General features: G+C 35.6%; 1 protein-coding gene and 1 long non-coding RNA gene across 7 annotated transcripts in view; one reads left to right on the top strand and one right to left on the bottom strand.

The window, feature by feature from the left end:
- Positions 1–14,611, top strand: part of TTLL11 (tubulin tyrosine ligase like 11) — a 250,784-nt gene that overhangs the window by 150,688 nt on the left and 85,485 nt on the right. Inside the window, exons 8-9 of one of the 6 annotated variants that reach the window (XR_012486781.1) lie at positions 998–2,250; positions 3,049–3,135. The exons of 4 other annotated variants lie outside the window; for them this stretch is intronic. Coding sequence is in view for 1 of the 2 variants with exons in the window: in XM_074292974.1 (XP_074149075.1) it covers positions 998–1,016 (19 nt within the window). In the remaining variant the exon portion in view is untranslated. Of the gene's footprint in view, positions 1–997; positions 3,136–14,611 lie in introns of those variants that run through there. One more of the 6 variants, XM_074292974.1, reaches the window with a different exon arrangement.
- The window catches only part of LOC141557397 (uncharacterized), an 88,124-nt gene that overhangs the window by 24,603 nt on the left and 48,910 nt on the right, over positions 1–14,611 (bottom strand). The gene's annotated exons all lie outside the window — the stretch shown is intronic.

The raw sequence follows: 14,611 nt of genomic DNA, 5'->3' as shown, positions 1-14,611 counted from the left end.
AGACTCCACTAGAAGTTATTTGGTTTAAGCAATTGTGTTTTTGCTGTAAAACTAATCACAACTTCCCCTCATCAATTAATATAGGATTAATAAGATTGATTGATCATAAAACAGGCTTCTTCTTGTGAAGCCATAATAAATCTAAGACCATACTATTTTGCAAGATCATTTGTGTTAAAGAATCTACTTTAATTTGGAAGGGGAAGATGGACTCACTTGTGATTGGTATGTTTTTTGTTTTTTTTTATTTTCAAGTAAGAGGTTCCTAGCAGCCAAATCAAGACTCCATTATCCCCAATTGGAATTAGGGACCAAAGATATTTCATCTCCCTTTCCATGTTGTTTTACAGAGTTTTGGATTGTAACCATGTCATCTTTGGATTGTAACCATGTCATCTTTTTAAAAATTTTTAATGTTATTTCACCATGCTCCCAAGTTTCTGGTAGTTTCCCCCCCCCCCACTAGCCCTATGGTATAATTAAAGACTAATTCTGGTGGGGCCAAATTTATGATTCCACAAGTCCCAAACAATTTGGGGGAAAGAGTAAACTGTCATCACAAAATTGTCTAGGAGTCTTAAAAAACTTCTGAAGGAGAATATTTAATTACTCCAAAAGCTCAATTATTCTTAAAGTTTAAATTTGTACTGAAGGTTGCTTCATATTTGTTTCATCTAGAGCCATTATTAGCAAGGTTAGTCAAAGAAATGCATTGAGGTTTCTTGTCTCTAGTCCCAATAAAGAGGCAGGTTTTAGTGTAAATTAAAGGTGGTCTTTGGTAATTTCAGAAAAAGCAAAAGTCAGTCTGCACATCTACACTGTCATTAGAAGCTTGCATATTGGTAACACAGCAATGAAAACTTGAAAAGGGTGTGGCAACTCTAAGCAATATAATCTTCAATTTCAAGAAGTCCATTAAATGTGAAAATAAATTGTTTGTTAGAAAGTTAGATCAATGATATTGGTCTTGACTTGTTATCTTCTATTTTTCTTCCAGGGGCATAAAAAGTGTCTAAAGCAAAGGATAGAGAAGCCTCTTTCTCAAAGGTGGTGTTTTAGGATATGCAGAGTCAAGTAATTTGGCTGTGGAAGAAATTCAACAGATAACATTTAATTTTAATAGAGAGCACTTTTTATCAATTAGGGTCCAATTTCTCTGAGTAGATACAAGATATGCTCTACATCACATAAAGTTTACTGATACTATTAAGTCTTTTCCAATCTTCCTACTAGGAATGGGATTTAGAAAGAGCAACTAATAATAAAATCAACAACCAAGCAAGCTAGATTTGCAAATTATAATAATTAGGATACTTAGGCATAAAGCAAAAAGTATCTGTTTCCAAAGTATCCAGTATTTAAAATTTGCCAAAATTTCTCTAAAGACAGGTGAATTGCTTTAAAAAGTAAGCAAAATAAAAAGATTTTTGGATATTTTCTCTCTTGTGAACATAGGGTATCCAAGAGTCTTTTTCTCAGTTCTTGATTGCAGTTGTGGTGGTCAGCAATACTTAGAATGAATGGATCTTCCCAGGCACTCTGTTGGAATTCTCTTAGGATGAAAATTATGTAACAAAAAGTTTCTGTACTGAAACTCCTATATATGGAATTCCTACAGTCTGTTTTACAGTTCCTCTATAGAAGAAAATCCTCCAATTAGGAAAAGTTTTGCTTTATAGGAGAATAGCCAAAAAGCATTTCAAAAGGAGAAAGATATAATTCTCTTCTTGGTCTGCTTCACAGCTGCCAAAAGTGATAGTGATGGCACAAAATACATGTTGATTAAATGCCTGACAGGTAATCCTAAGAGGCACAAATACATGCAACAATAAAGGTAATGCCAGGGGCAGTTCATGCCCTTCTTATCATATTAACAATTCTTTGTGTGCAAACAGATATACCTGGTTTTAGAAACTCCAAAGGAGGAGTGGTTTACCTTTCACAGTCACCCAGACTCCAGAGACCTGCTTAGCTCAGAGAGTTTCCATTTTGCAATCTCATGGTATTATAAGATAGAGAGGGTCAGCGTCATCAGAGGAAATAAGATGAAACATATGTGTGAGGCTTTTAAGGGAAACTAGTTCTTTAGTAGTTTCAGTGTTACTTTTTTTAAATTTCATTTTATTGAGACAAGACAAAACAGAAAATTGTCATCTGCCCAGCAGAACATCAGGGAGGACTCAAAATATATAACAATAAATTACCTGTTCAAGAAAGGATATATAATAATAGAAGAAATTATATTAATGAGTATCCTTCTGTTTTCCCTCTTAGGTTGTTCTTTTGTTTTCTGTTGCACATTTTTTTTTTTTTTTACTTTATTCTTTTTTCCCATTTTCATTCCCTCCCTCACCTCCCTCAAGCAGGCTATTGTTAAGGATATATTTGTATATACATATATACAGATATAGATATGCACATCTTTCCTATCCCTGCTAACTTTTTGTATTAATTCTGCTTCTTAACTTGACTTACTATTACTTAACCTCTCCACACCCATGGATCCATCCCTTGTCTTCTTCCCCTGTTCTTTACTTCCCCTTTCACCCATTCCTCCCCCTTATTTCTTTATAGATTTTGGAATGTACCCTTGATAGTATATGTGTAAAAAAATTTTTTTTTGCTTATTTATGTGTTATTTAACACATTCCCGATGTGATTAGATTTTCAGAAGTATGAGCCCTCCTTCTCCCTCTAATGTCTCTTTCTGTTCTTCCTTTATACTCATTTACTATTACTGTTTTTACCTTAACATTGCATCAGTATTTCTTTTGAGCTACCCAATTGCTGACATCAACCTTAAACATATGGCACACATTTCCATGTAAAAAACATAAACAATTTGCCCATGTTAAGTTCATTGAAACTGATCTTTGATCTTGGCTCTTATGTGTTAAATTTTCTATTGATTCGGGTTTAGTTGATACAAACTCCTGAAAATCTATAAGTTCATTGAATGTCAACATTCAGACAATTTTGTTGGATATGATATTTTTGTATACATGATTGTTATTTTTACCTTAACTCTGCTGCAATCATTCTTTTGAGCTACCCAATTGAGGATGTCAATATTAAACATATAATGTGTATTTCTTGTAAAAATTTTTTTTTCCATGTTAAATTTCTTGAAATTGATCTTTGGTATTAGTTCTTATATGTTAAATTTTCTCTTGAGTTTAGGTTTGGTTGAAAGTCCTAAAAATATGCAAGTTTGTTGAATATTCATTTTTTTCATTCAATATTATGGCTAATTTTTGACTGCAGGCTTACTTCTTTTGATTGCCAGTACATATGATTCCAGGACCTGTGGTCTTTTATTGTGACTGCTCATAAGAACTCTATAATTTTTAATTGCAGTACTGGTATATTTAAATTTTTTTCTTGTTTCTTGCAATATTTTCTCTTTGATCTGGGGGTTTTGAAATTTGACAATAATATTAATATGTGTTTTTAGGAACTCTTTGAGGTAGTGATCAGTGGATTTTTTTCTATTTCTACTTTCCCTATATGTTCACTCCAGAACAATTTTCTTGGATTATTTCTTGCATTATTGTGTAAAGCTCCTTTTTTTGGTTACAACTTTCAGGTAGTCCAATTATTATTATATTTTCTCTTCATTTGTTCTCCAGATCTGTTATTTTTCTTATGCTTCACATTATGTTCTACTTTTTTCATTCTTTATATTATGTTTTGTTATTTTTTAGTCTCTTATAGCTTCACTGACTTTCCCTTGCCCACTTCTAATTTTCAAAGAGTTATTTTTGTCTTTAAGACTTTGTATCTCCCTTTCTAGTCTAATCTTCTTGTTTTTCCTCATTGTGTCGCATTTGATTTTTTAAATTCTTTTTTGAGTTTTTATAAATTGTCCATGGGCAGGTATTCATTTAATATGACTTTGGGATGGAAGAAGTTTTTGTTTTTTTGGGTTTTTTTGTTTTTTTTTTCTTTTTTATTTCAGTTTTGTCCTCTGAAAAAGGAATCCTAGTCTTCCCTGTTCCCACAGTAAATTTTTACTTTTGGGTTTTTCTTTGTTGTTTCGTTATTTTTTTTTTTTATGAAAAGTATTAATGTGAACACTTCTAATCATAGGGTAAGAGGATGGTGCCTCTAGCTTCACTTCAGCTCTTTCTTCTGATCTGGAATCCCAAACCAAAATCTGCAGCCTTCTTCAAGTACCTGAAGCCCACTGCTTCTGGTACTGACTTCTTCCTGCCCAGGGCTGTGTCTCTGTAGCACAGCTGGGCCTGACATTCCTAATCAGCTGAGGTTAATTTGGACTCAGACCCTCAACTTCTCACACTATCCAGGAGGTAAAAGTTTCTGTGGTCCCTGTTGAGGCTTCAGCTAAACCCAGCTAGCCTCAGGGGTTCCCACTTGATGTTTTTTGTAGAGCTATTCTGGAGTTTTTTGCACTTTACACTGGTTAATCCCTAGCTTGGGGTTTTTCTTCAGGTCTTCTGGGGTAGTAACAAGAGGACCCAAGTCTCCCTGATTTTTTCCCAGTCTGTGTTCACTCTGAGGCACACATTTGTTTAGTCAAACCTGGAGAGTGAGAAATTTACTATTACTAATCTACTGTGCCTTCTTCCCCTCCTAGTGTTACTTCTTGAAACTATATTATTATTAATGTAAAAGGATAATGGACAATAGCTAGCATTCTAGGAAACCAGAACCTCTAGGATAGAAGTTTGCCAATGTATTGTGTATTCACAATGGCCTAATCAGAAGTCAAGAAACTCCTCTGAAACCACAGCATCCCAATGACATGACTGACTCTAAAAGCATAATGGGAATTGGTATAGATGGTTACATTTTGTCTATCAGCCAGATGGCAAGCTTATGTAAGCACATTTTGGCAGCTTTGGTGCTGAGGTTAAGTGGCAGAGAGGCTGTGCAAACACTATCATGGTTGGAGACCACAGCAGGGCCTGTGTACTGGATTGCAATCTCATAAGACAGAAACCAGTATATATAAGGAAGACAGTATATAACGTGGGATATCAGAGAGGTAATTTCAGTGTCTCTTGGCCATATCTACTATAGAGAAGCAGTCATGGAGAAGAATCCCCGTTAAGTTTGGAAATTTAACTTCAAGGAATAATGTGGCTGTGTTGAGAGCCAAATAATGCTCTAATATCACATCTTCTTTGCCCAATAAAGTCACTTTACATCCAGTAAGTCTTTGATCAGAGAAGCTTGATTGTGATGTATCTCAACTTCATGGAGACACTGCAGAACAAATGGGGCCGCTAAAACCTAATCACATGCCTTTTCAATTAAAATGGTGGAGCCTCTGCAGTCACTGAATCTAGCTGAGCAAAGAGATATGCTCAGTGTGAAAAGAAGGCCCAAGGGATTGAGGGGGGATCCCTAAAACTGCCCCACTTATGTTCATCCACAAAAAGAGGAAAAGGGTATTTACCAAAATCTAGAAGTCCTTGCACTGAAATTAGCAACTTTTTTTGAGGTCCACAAGGCAATAAGATGTTCTGGTTCAAGCTGCAAAAGTTCTGAAATGTTATACTTGGGTAGAAAAACTAGAAGCTTAGTGATCTCATCAGAGGATGGAATCTACTAGAGGAAATATCCAGTTGCTCCCAAATTAATATGTAATTGCCTTTTAATTATGGGAACTAACAATTATTAAAGAGCCTGTACAGCTTTGGGGAAATGAATGCCAGCAGATATAGTGAAACTGAGGTACTTCCCTTGGAGGAGACAACACTGCACTTTTGATTTAGAAATCTTTTGACCTCTTATATAAAGTTGAAGAAGAAGCTGTTGGCTGTTGTTCTGACAGAGCTCAATACTGAGTGCTCCTTGTAGGAGATCATCAATGTACTGAACCAGACATGAATCCTTGAAAATAATGGAAGCTAAATGCTGCAGCAATATTTGAAAGAATAAAAAGAGACTTTCCACATTCTCTAATACAGATGAGTCCACATCCATTGTATATACTTCCAGGTAAAAGGAAAAAAGTACTGTGTATCTGGGTGAATGAGAATGCTAAAAATATTCTCCCAAATAAAAAAAGCTGAGTAAGATCTTCCATAGTTAAATAGGTAGCTTCACAGGGAATTGAGAAGATGATGGTCATGAGATTGGGGATTATTGAGTGTCCGGGTATAGTATAAACATTAATAGCATGCAAGTCTTATGCAAAGTAATAAAAAGGTTTATTATCAGGGCCTGGCTTGGTTTTCTTAACAAGGGATAGGAATGTTCTAAGGAGGTTTACATGGATCCCTCAGAAAATCAATAATGGTATACTACCTTTGATGGCCTTTCTGGACAAAGGACATTGAGAACTGGATGGTGGGGTACTTTCCTTAGACTTGATGGTGAAGGAAATAACATCACCAATATAGAATCAGGGATGTCAGATGGAATCCCCAGACTATCCTCAAGAAACCAAAAGAGGGAGTTTTCATAGGGTTTCAAGGACAGAGATCTATCAGGGTAGCAGGAAATATAGTGACTTTAAGTTTACAAAGGAGATCATGGCCCAACAGATTAACAAAAGACTAGGGCATAAGAAGAGAAAAGTCTGCTGAGAGAAATCCAACAATAACTATAGAGGGAGATAATTTTGAGGATACTTTGAGACTTCCCAAGTTTCAAGCAGTATTTAGAGGTCCCATAAAAGTATCAATAGAATCTGGTTTGCTTATCACAACCAAATTAGAATTTCCAGTGCCTAATAAGAAATTATAAATTATATTACCAACTTTTAGAAAACATGGGGTTTACCAGTATGGGGAGAGGTAGAGACTTCTTGGATAACTAGAACAAGGACATAAGAATTTAGGAAAATGATAAGATCCTCACCAGAATCTATGGTCCCTGTTCCCCTCCATACTCTCCTGCCAAAGATCCTGCCTAAGTTCTTCCAAGATCTTCTCTATTTCTGTTCCTAAAGTCCCACTTCTTTCTACATTATCTGGTAAGATGGCCCTTTTTGTGACAACAAAAGTATCCATGCAGCCCCCAATTCCTTTATACAGTTTGTATGAGAGCTGGAACTGCTTGGGCAGGGGCCCAAGCTTGGAAGGGAGCCGGAGCTACTTGGGCAGGGGCCAAGATTATTTGAGGTTTTGGCTTAAGTTTCTCCTCTTTATTTCTCCTTTCATAAACATATTGAGCAATGCTTTTATCTCACCAATGCCCTTTTCATGCCAACCAGGACAACTCTTATGAAAATATTTTCATATTTCTGGCATGGATTAGTTAACAAAAGCCGAATTAATAAGTTTCATGTTTCTCAGATAGAGTGGATCTATCCCAGTGTACCACTTAACTTGTCATAAAAGTAGTTAGGGGTTCCATTAAATCAGTTACATCTCCCCAGTTAGGGTTATAACCTCTAGATATGACCTGAAATTGGGTTATAACAGCTTCAAGATTATCATTAATTTTAGGAGTATCTCTCCTACTTGTGGAGAGATCAATGAGAGTGAAAGGTTGATGATTTCTTATGGTTAATAGAATTTATAAGTTGTTGGTATTAGGTACAAGCCTTTCCCAGAAAGGAAACCTGTGCTACATCTCTCATGTTCAAAGATCAGATCTTCTATTATAAAGGGAGGTGGAGTAAAATGAAAGAACAAAGGAAGGAAAAGAAGATGCTTGTTTAATAGCATGTCTTGGTGATTGTCCTTCATGCTCAGAGAGGACCAAAATGATTTCACTATATTGGGTAAAGTTACACTGTGTCCAATTGTAGCTAATTAGACTAACAAGCTCAGAAGACTCTATCACAGGTCAGGCACAAATAGTTCACATGAACATTTATAGTAGAGAGATATCTAAATTTGTATGTCTCATATTTCTTTTGAAATTTCCTTAGGGCTACTGCAGTTTTACCTTGCTCATAGAGCACAGCAATACCTTTGATGTGAGTATGCTATATTGGGGAAGTCCTTTGCCAATATCTTCCACATCACACAATTGATTCCAAAGTTCTTCAGACATCTTGAGAATGGCCTTGTATCAATTTGTCTCAATGTGAGCATTTACTTTGCATGAATTCTTCATAAAATAGTCTTTTAAACAAAGTGGCCAGCCTTCTGAAGTTGCCTTCTCTGCAAACAGCATGCCTTAGAGAGTGAGACAGAAAAGCTAAAATGACAGAAAGAGTGGTGCTAGGCTTATGAAACTGGAGAAGAAGAAAATCTTTTAGGGATGAAAGTCAAAGTCTATCAGATAAAGTGGCTTAGCAAAATTAATATTGCATTTGATATAAAATGAATCATTTTCAATGGCTAGCCTTAATTTCTTCATTTTATAGTCATGAAAAATACCACATAAGGGCCAAAATAGATTTCCAGTTGAATCTTTTATAATTTTAGGCAAAATTTCACATAATTCAATAGCACGTATTTTTTCGTCATTCCTGGTTGAACCAGGAGTTTCTTTGTATAGGAAATTTTCCCAGAGGGGTTCATTTTAGTGTGCTATTACCAGCTCCTGCCTTTTTCATAAGGGAGCTTTCTCAGGAATATGGGAACTTACGTTAGCTTGGAAGTATTCAAGATTGAGGGGAAATCAAGCTTCCAGATCAGTCTTCCTAAAGAGGTCCCTCAGTAAAAAAAATCAACTGGAGCTCATTTTTGGGGAGTAATCTAAAAAGCTGCCCAGAGGGCTGAGGTCCCCTGTGAAGTCCCTTCATGATTGCCTACTGTTATGAGTTAATCTATAATAACTAAGGAAACAAAACCCGAGCTATGTGATTTATTTGCAAGTTATACAGTTATGGAATAAATCTGGTTCACTGCACCTCAGCAGGCTAAGGAGCCTAAATACAGTCTTTGCACAAATTTTTATGCATTAAAAGAAAACAATAAAAAGGATACAAAATAAGTTGTGGAATTGTATTATCTGATTTTTTATTGAAGGTTAGATTTGGGACTTTCTGAAGTATTACCCCAAATCAGGTGATTTATAGGAAAACAAAACTGAAGTCTCAAAAATGGAGGTTTTTCACAAAATGGAGTCAGTTAGATTCTCACAAGATTTGGGTTTCATGATTAAACCCAATACTCTTTCTGCTAAACCAAGCTGCCTTTTATGAACTTGTGAAACCTTCCTGTTTCTCTCCTCTAAACTCAGTCAAGATCTTTTAAACATATTATAATTGTATGTAGCCCATAACCCAGATGAGAATATTTAAGAAAATTAATCAAAATATAATAACCATGTATAACATTAACATATGATTTTCTAAATTAATATGCAGCCATATGGATCCTCACTTGCAGTTGGGTGGCCCCATTTTTATTTGAGTTTGACATTACTGTAATTATTTGTCTTATGATTCTACCTCCTCAACTTGACTGTAAGTTCCCTTTAGGCAAAGACAATGAATGTATTTTTCATCTCTTTATTCTCTCTCAATATATATTTCAGGCCTTTGCACAGAGTAGATACTTAGCAAATTTTTATTGATTTGGTAATGTGTATGTATTTATGTGTGGGGTGGAGGTCCTGATTGGCGATATCATCCATGTAGCAAGCTCCTGTTGAAAAAATTTTCTACAATTTATAGTCCTAGGGATTGCCTGGGACACTAAAAGGTTGTTATTTTCCCAAGTTCACAAAGCCCAGTATATATAGCAGGTAGGATTTGAATCTGTGTTTTCCTGATCCCTTAGGCAGTCTTTTTATCTACTACATCATGATGCTTTTCTTGTTAAATTTAATGAATTTTTAAAGTTCAGCCTGAAGTTCATAAATAATACAAACTTTCTCAACCCAAGTGAGGAAAGAGTCTATAAATACTACTGAAGAATGAGTTTTATTAATGGAGAAATGTATATAAAATCATGAAATGTCAGAGCTTGAAGGGACCTGAAGAACTAGAATGTTGAAACAAAGAACACAAAAAGTAAGAATGTCCACGTGAAGTTACCCTTGGAAGGAACCTTAAATATATACAGTATCTGAAGAGAGCAGGTAAAAATAGTAGAATCTAGAATGTTAGAATTGACCTCAAGGTAGTCCAATCCTCTCATTTACTAATAAGGAAATCAAGAAAAGTGAAAGGACTTATTCAAAGTCAATTAGCTAATGACAGAGCCAGAACTCAAATCCAGATCTTCTGTCTCCTAGTTCAGGCTTTTCCATGCCTCCACAGATATGCAATTCCACCAAGAAAAAACTTGATAAATGATTTGAGCAAACATTGCTATTCTGTTGGCAGACAGAAGGCAAATCCAGCTAAAATAAAATAACCTCCTAACAGTTCTGGAAAACCTAAGTAAATAGACCTCCAAAACATAAAGATCCTGTGCTAAATAAACAGAGGTACAGATCCAGGGAAACAAAATAAACCCAGAACACTATTCAAGGGAAGGTAAGTTGTCTTGATGGAATGTTAAATGTTAATTAATTGAACATAACATAAATAGAACTTTTCACTCAGCCTTGGAACAGAATGTGAATTTTAGAACATTGAACATACACTGTTAAGACTAGGAGAGAATATTAGCCAGAGAATGCAAGAGCTGGTAGAGACCTTAAAACAAGATTTTCCAAACTTCTCAAAATGAAGACATCTTTTTAATGTCATGAAATTTCAATGATCCTACACATATTGGTATTTGTACCATTTTTATTCATTGACTGAGAAAATCCATAATGATTAAAAGCTGGAATGAACTCAGTAACATTTTAAAATTAATTTGTAATGTATTAATCATAGCAGTGTCTAAGTATATTTAAAAATGGTAATGCATCTTGCTCAAGACATTTATTCAGTCTACAGAAGGTATGTTTTCTTTTTTATGGAGTTATATATTCAAAGATCCCTTGCAGTTATTCTCCCCTACCTCCCAACCTCTGATCCACAATTGGAAATCATTCCTTTATTTTAGTTTAGTTTTTTACTTTTTTTAAGCTTTTTATTTTCAAAATACATGCATAATTTTCAACATTCACCCTTGCCAAAACCTTGTATTCCAAATTTTTTTCTCCCTTCTTCCCTCTACTCCTCCCTTAGATGGCAAGTAATCTAATTTATGTTAAACATGTGCAATTCCTCTATATATATTTGAGAAAGACTTTGTGTAGAAGGTAGAATTCTGAGGACTGAAGAAAGCTACTTAACAAGGAGGCAGAGGGGAGAAGGGAGAACATTCTAAGAATTGGAGATAGCCAGTGAAGATGTTCAGAGGGATGATATGATGTATCATGTTTGAAGAGTCCTTTGACACTTAAGAGAGGAGTAAAGGGTAGGAAAACTGGGAAGGTAGAAAGAAGCCAAGTTATTAAGAGCTTTAAAAACCAAAAAAGATTATATATCTGATTCCTGGTATGATAGGAAACCATTAGAGCTTATTATATAAATGGGATGAAATGGTCAGACAGCCCTAAGAAGATTGCTTTGATAGCTGAATGGAAGATGAACTGAGAGCCTTGAAAAATAGGAAGATGAACCAGAAGATTATTGTGATGGTCCAGGTATGAAGTGATGAAAGCCTGCAGTAAGGTAATGGTAGTGTCAAAAGAGAGAAGGGGACATTAGAACAGAAGCCCCCAAGATCAGGGGACCCCAAAATCATATTATATCAAAATAATTAATGAAATATTAAAAAAAAATTCATAGATCCCAAAATAAGGATCCTGGAACTAGATAATGTCTAAATTCCTTTCTAAATAAATGGTTATATGATTCTAAATGAAGTATATTTAGCATTATTGAGGCTCATTGGCTTAGATGAAACATGATAATAATAGTAATAGCCATTTATTTTGTAAACTTGATGTGGGTAGGGACTCATCTAAATGATTTATCTTCCTCAATATTCAGCATAAGGTGCTATATATAGTAGATACTTAAATGGTTATTGAATATGGTGCTCTGACATTTTAAAAATATATTATACATATATAATCTTTGTATTAGAATCTCCCTACTAAAACAAAATGTCCAAAATATTTTGGGTATTCCTCCTTCCACTTCTTTGATTCATCTGTCTCTACTCAAATGGGGAAGGAAGGAAAGGTGAAGAGAATGCACATTTATTAAATACCTAATATATGTTAGTAACTTTTCTGAGCACCTTAAAATTATTATCCCTTTTGATTTTCACAACCCTGTGAAGTAGGAACTGCTACTATTCCCATTTTGTAGGACTAGGCCTTAAATCAAAATCAGTCTGATCCTCTTAACCAATGGGTTCTAGGCCAAGCTCCATTTGGTCATTCTTTGGGTCCAGATTGAATCAGATTGAATGGTAAATAGGTCATTTCTGCTTCGGCCAGAAACCCTGATGGTCTTTGCCTCCCAGATTCATTCATTTTTTATTTATTTAGATTTTTTTGGACTAGTTGAAAGAGGAGATTCTTTATCTCAATTGCTACTTATCCTTAATGGCTGAATAGGTGGGACCTCAATTAAATTGAGACCTGTTGAAGATCTTAGCTTAAAAAGAGCAAAGTCTCCCACTTTATCCAGGGCCATCTCTAGTCATTTTGATCTATAAAGTGAGGCAGGTGAACTTGTACAGTCCTCCCTCACTTAAATCCAATTCACTTGCATGCCATGACATCATCTTTCTGATATCTTGGTCCTCTTCAAGAATGAAGGACAAGGGGCAGCTAAGTGGCACAGTGGATAGAGTACCAGCCTTGAATTCTGGAGGACCAGAGTTCAAACCTGGTCTCAGACACTTGTGACCCTGGGCAAGTCACTTAACCTCAGCCTTAAAAAGAAAAAAAAAAAATGCTATAGGGGAAAAAAAAAAAAGAATGAAGGACAAACAACAATTGTAGCTCAGGAAAAACTTGCCTGGGGTCACATAGCTAGTGTCTAAGGCTAGATTTGAATTCAAACCTTGCTAACTACAGGCCCACTGCTGTTTGCTGTGCTCACTAGCTTCAGACGGTACCCATGGTACCGTCTAATGGTTTTTGTAAAGGAGATTATCATGTGTCTAATAGAACTCAGGGTTTTAATGCATATAATTTTAGAATATTTGACTTACATATATGTTTTCTTGGTCAATTAATAATCCTGATTCCACTCCTAAATGGTCCTATGTACCCTGGTATTGCCCAGCATTTCAACAATGTACCTTCCCTTGGAGGGATTCCCCCTACTGAGGTATTTTTTTAAAATTTAATTTAGAAAAAATATAATTTTTAATTTTAATTGAAAAGTTTTCCTTTTCCTTTCTATTTTCTCCTTTGTCTTGTAACAGCTTAGAACATAAAAATCATCTTGAGGCTTTTCTGAGCTTCAAGAGAGTAAGCAAGCTACAAATTTGGCTTTTTTTTCCCCCTGAACAGATGTCTGCAATACACATAGGAATATGTGGATGACTTGGCCAAAATGGCCATATGCACATTCAATCTTCATAATAGCTGTGAAATACATCACATATGTTTTATTATCCCCTTTTTATATTTGAAAAATCTGAGGAGAAAGAGATGAGTTACCAAAAGTTATATGATGAGTTAGTGCAAAGCTGATATTTGAATCTAGGTATAATAAACAAAATATCTTATCAAGAACTCCACGGACTCAGTGATGAATGCAGGAAGATTTATTTTATATTCTTGCAACAATGGGTGCCTAGGTGAGTAGACAAACCTTTGAAACTCCAAATGTAGCATTTTATTTCCTATTTTGAAGCATAAGTCCCTCCCCTTATTCCCCATTAATTGTATGTTACAGAAGTTACTCCACCCCTCATTATATAACTAGTTTCTGTCCCCAAGAAGCTTATGTTCTAGAAGGAGAAAGATAACAGTGGAGAGCTAGGGCAAAGAACAAAAGATTCTTTTCAAATCTCTGGCCACTCCTATAAAGGGCTGAAACTCTTGAGTTAATGCACTGGGAATCAGACAATTGAGCACTTGAGGCTAGTTACCTATTGGACAATACTCTATAAGAATATGCTTGGAAAACGGCCCTTCCCACTATCCTGTGCTGGCCCAATCGTTTGGTGTATACAGAGAATTGTGGGAGGAACTAGGGAGTGGAGTGAGACTAGCTGGGGTCACTTCTGGGCGGGGAGACAAGGTGGTGAGGTTGTGGACATCCTGCATCCATCCAATTCACTTCTACTGCTAAAGACCAGACCAGGAATAAAGACCAAGGACTTTTGCTTATCCTGACTCCGGCTGATTCTAAGGTATCCAGGGTGCTAATATGGTCAGTATAACTACCCCTCATCACAAAAGTCAGTTCCTGTCTCCAATTAGCTTCCCTCCTTTTGCAGAAAGATAACTAACCTCCACCCTTGATTATTCTTTGATTTCCTTGTGAGTTTCAATTTTCTAATTAAATTTCATTTCTTCAATTTGTCATAAAACCAAATAAATGCCCATCCATTTCTCACACTGGTCTTTTGATTTTAAGTTTGGGCCTCTCTCCACCAGATCAGAATCTCTGCTTAAATGGAGCTTTTAGTGTTACCAAGAAAATAACAGCTCCATTTTTATGTAATGCTGGAGAAACTGGGGCCAGGATAGAGATTAAAGAACAATTTAATAATTTATTTAAAAGGGAGAATTTTACTGGGATCAAATGGATCCATGGTTTGGTCCCAGGGCTGAATGAGACTGTCTCCAAGAATCCAGCAGTGAATATTGGATGCAAGATTTT

Source organism: Sminthopsis crassicaudata, chromosome 2 (genome assembly GCF_048593235.1).
Source record: "Sminthopsis crassicaudata isolate SCR6 chromosome 2, ASM4859323v1, whole genome shotgun sequence".
Lineage (NCBI taxonomy): Eukaryota > Metazoa > Chordata > Mammalia > Dasyuromorphia > Dasyuridae > Sminthopsis > Sminthopsis crassicaudata.
Note: the sequence above shows the minus strand (reverse complement) of the source record. Positions and strands in the feature narration are given on the sequence as shown.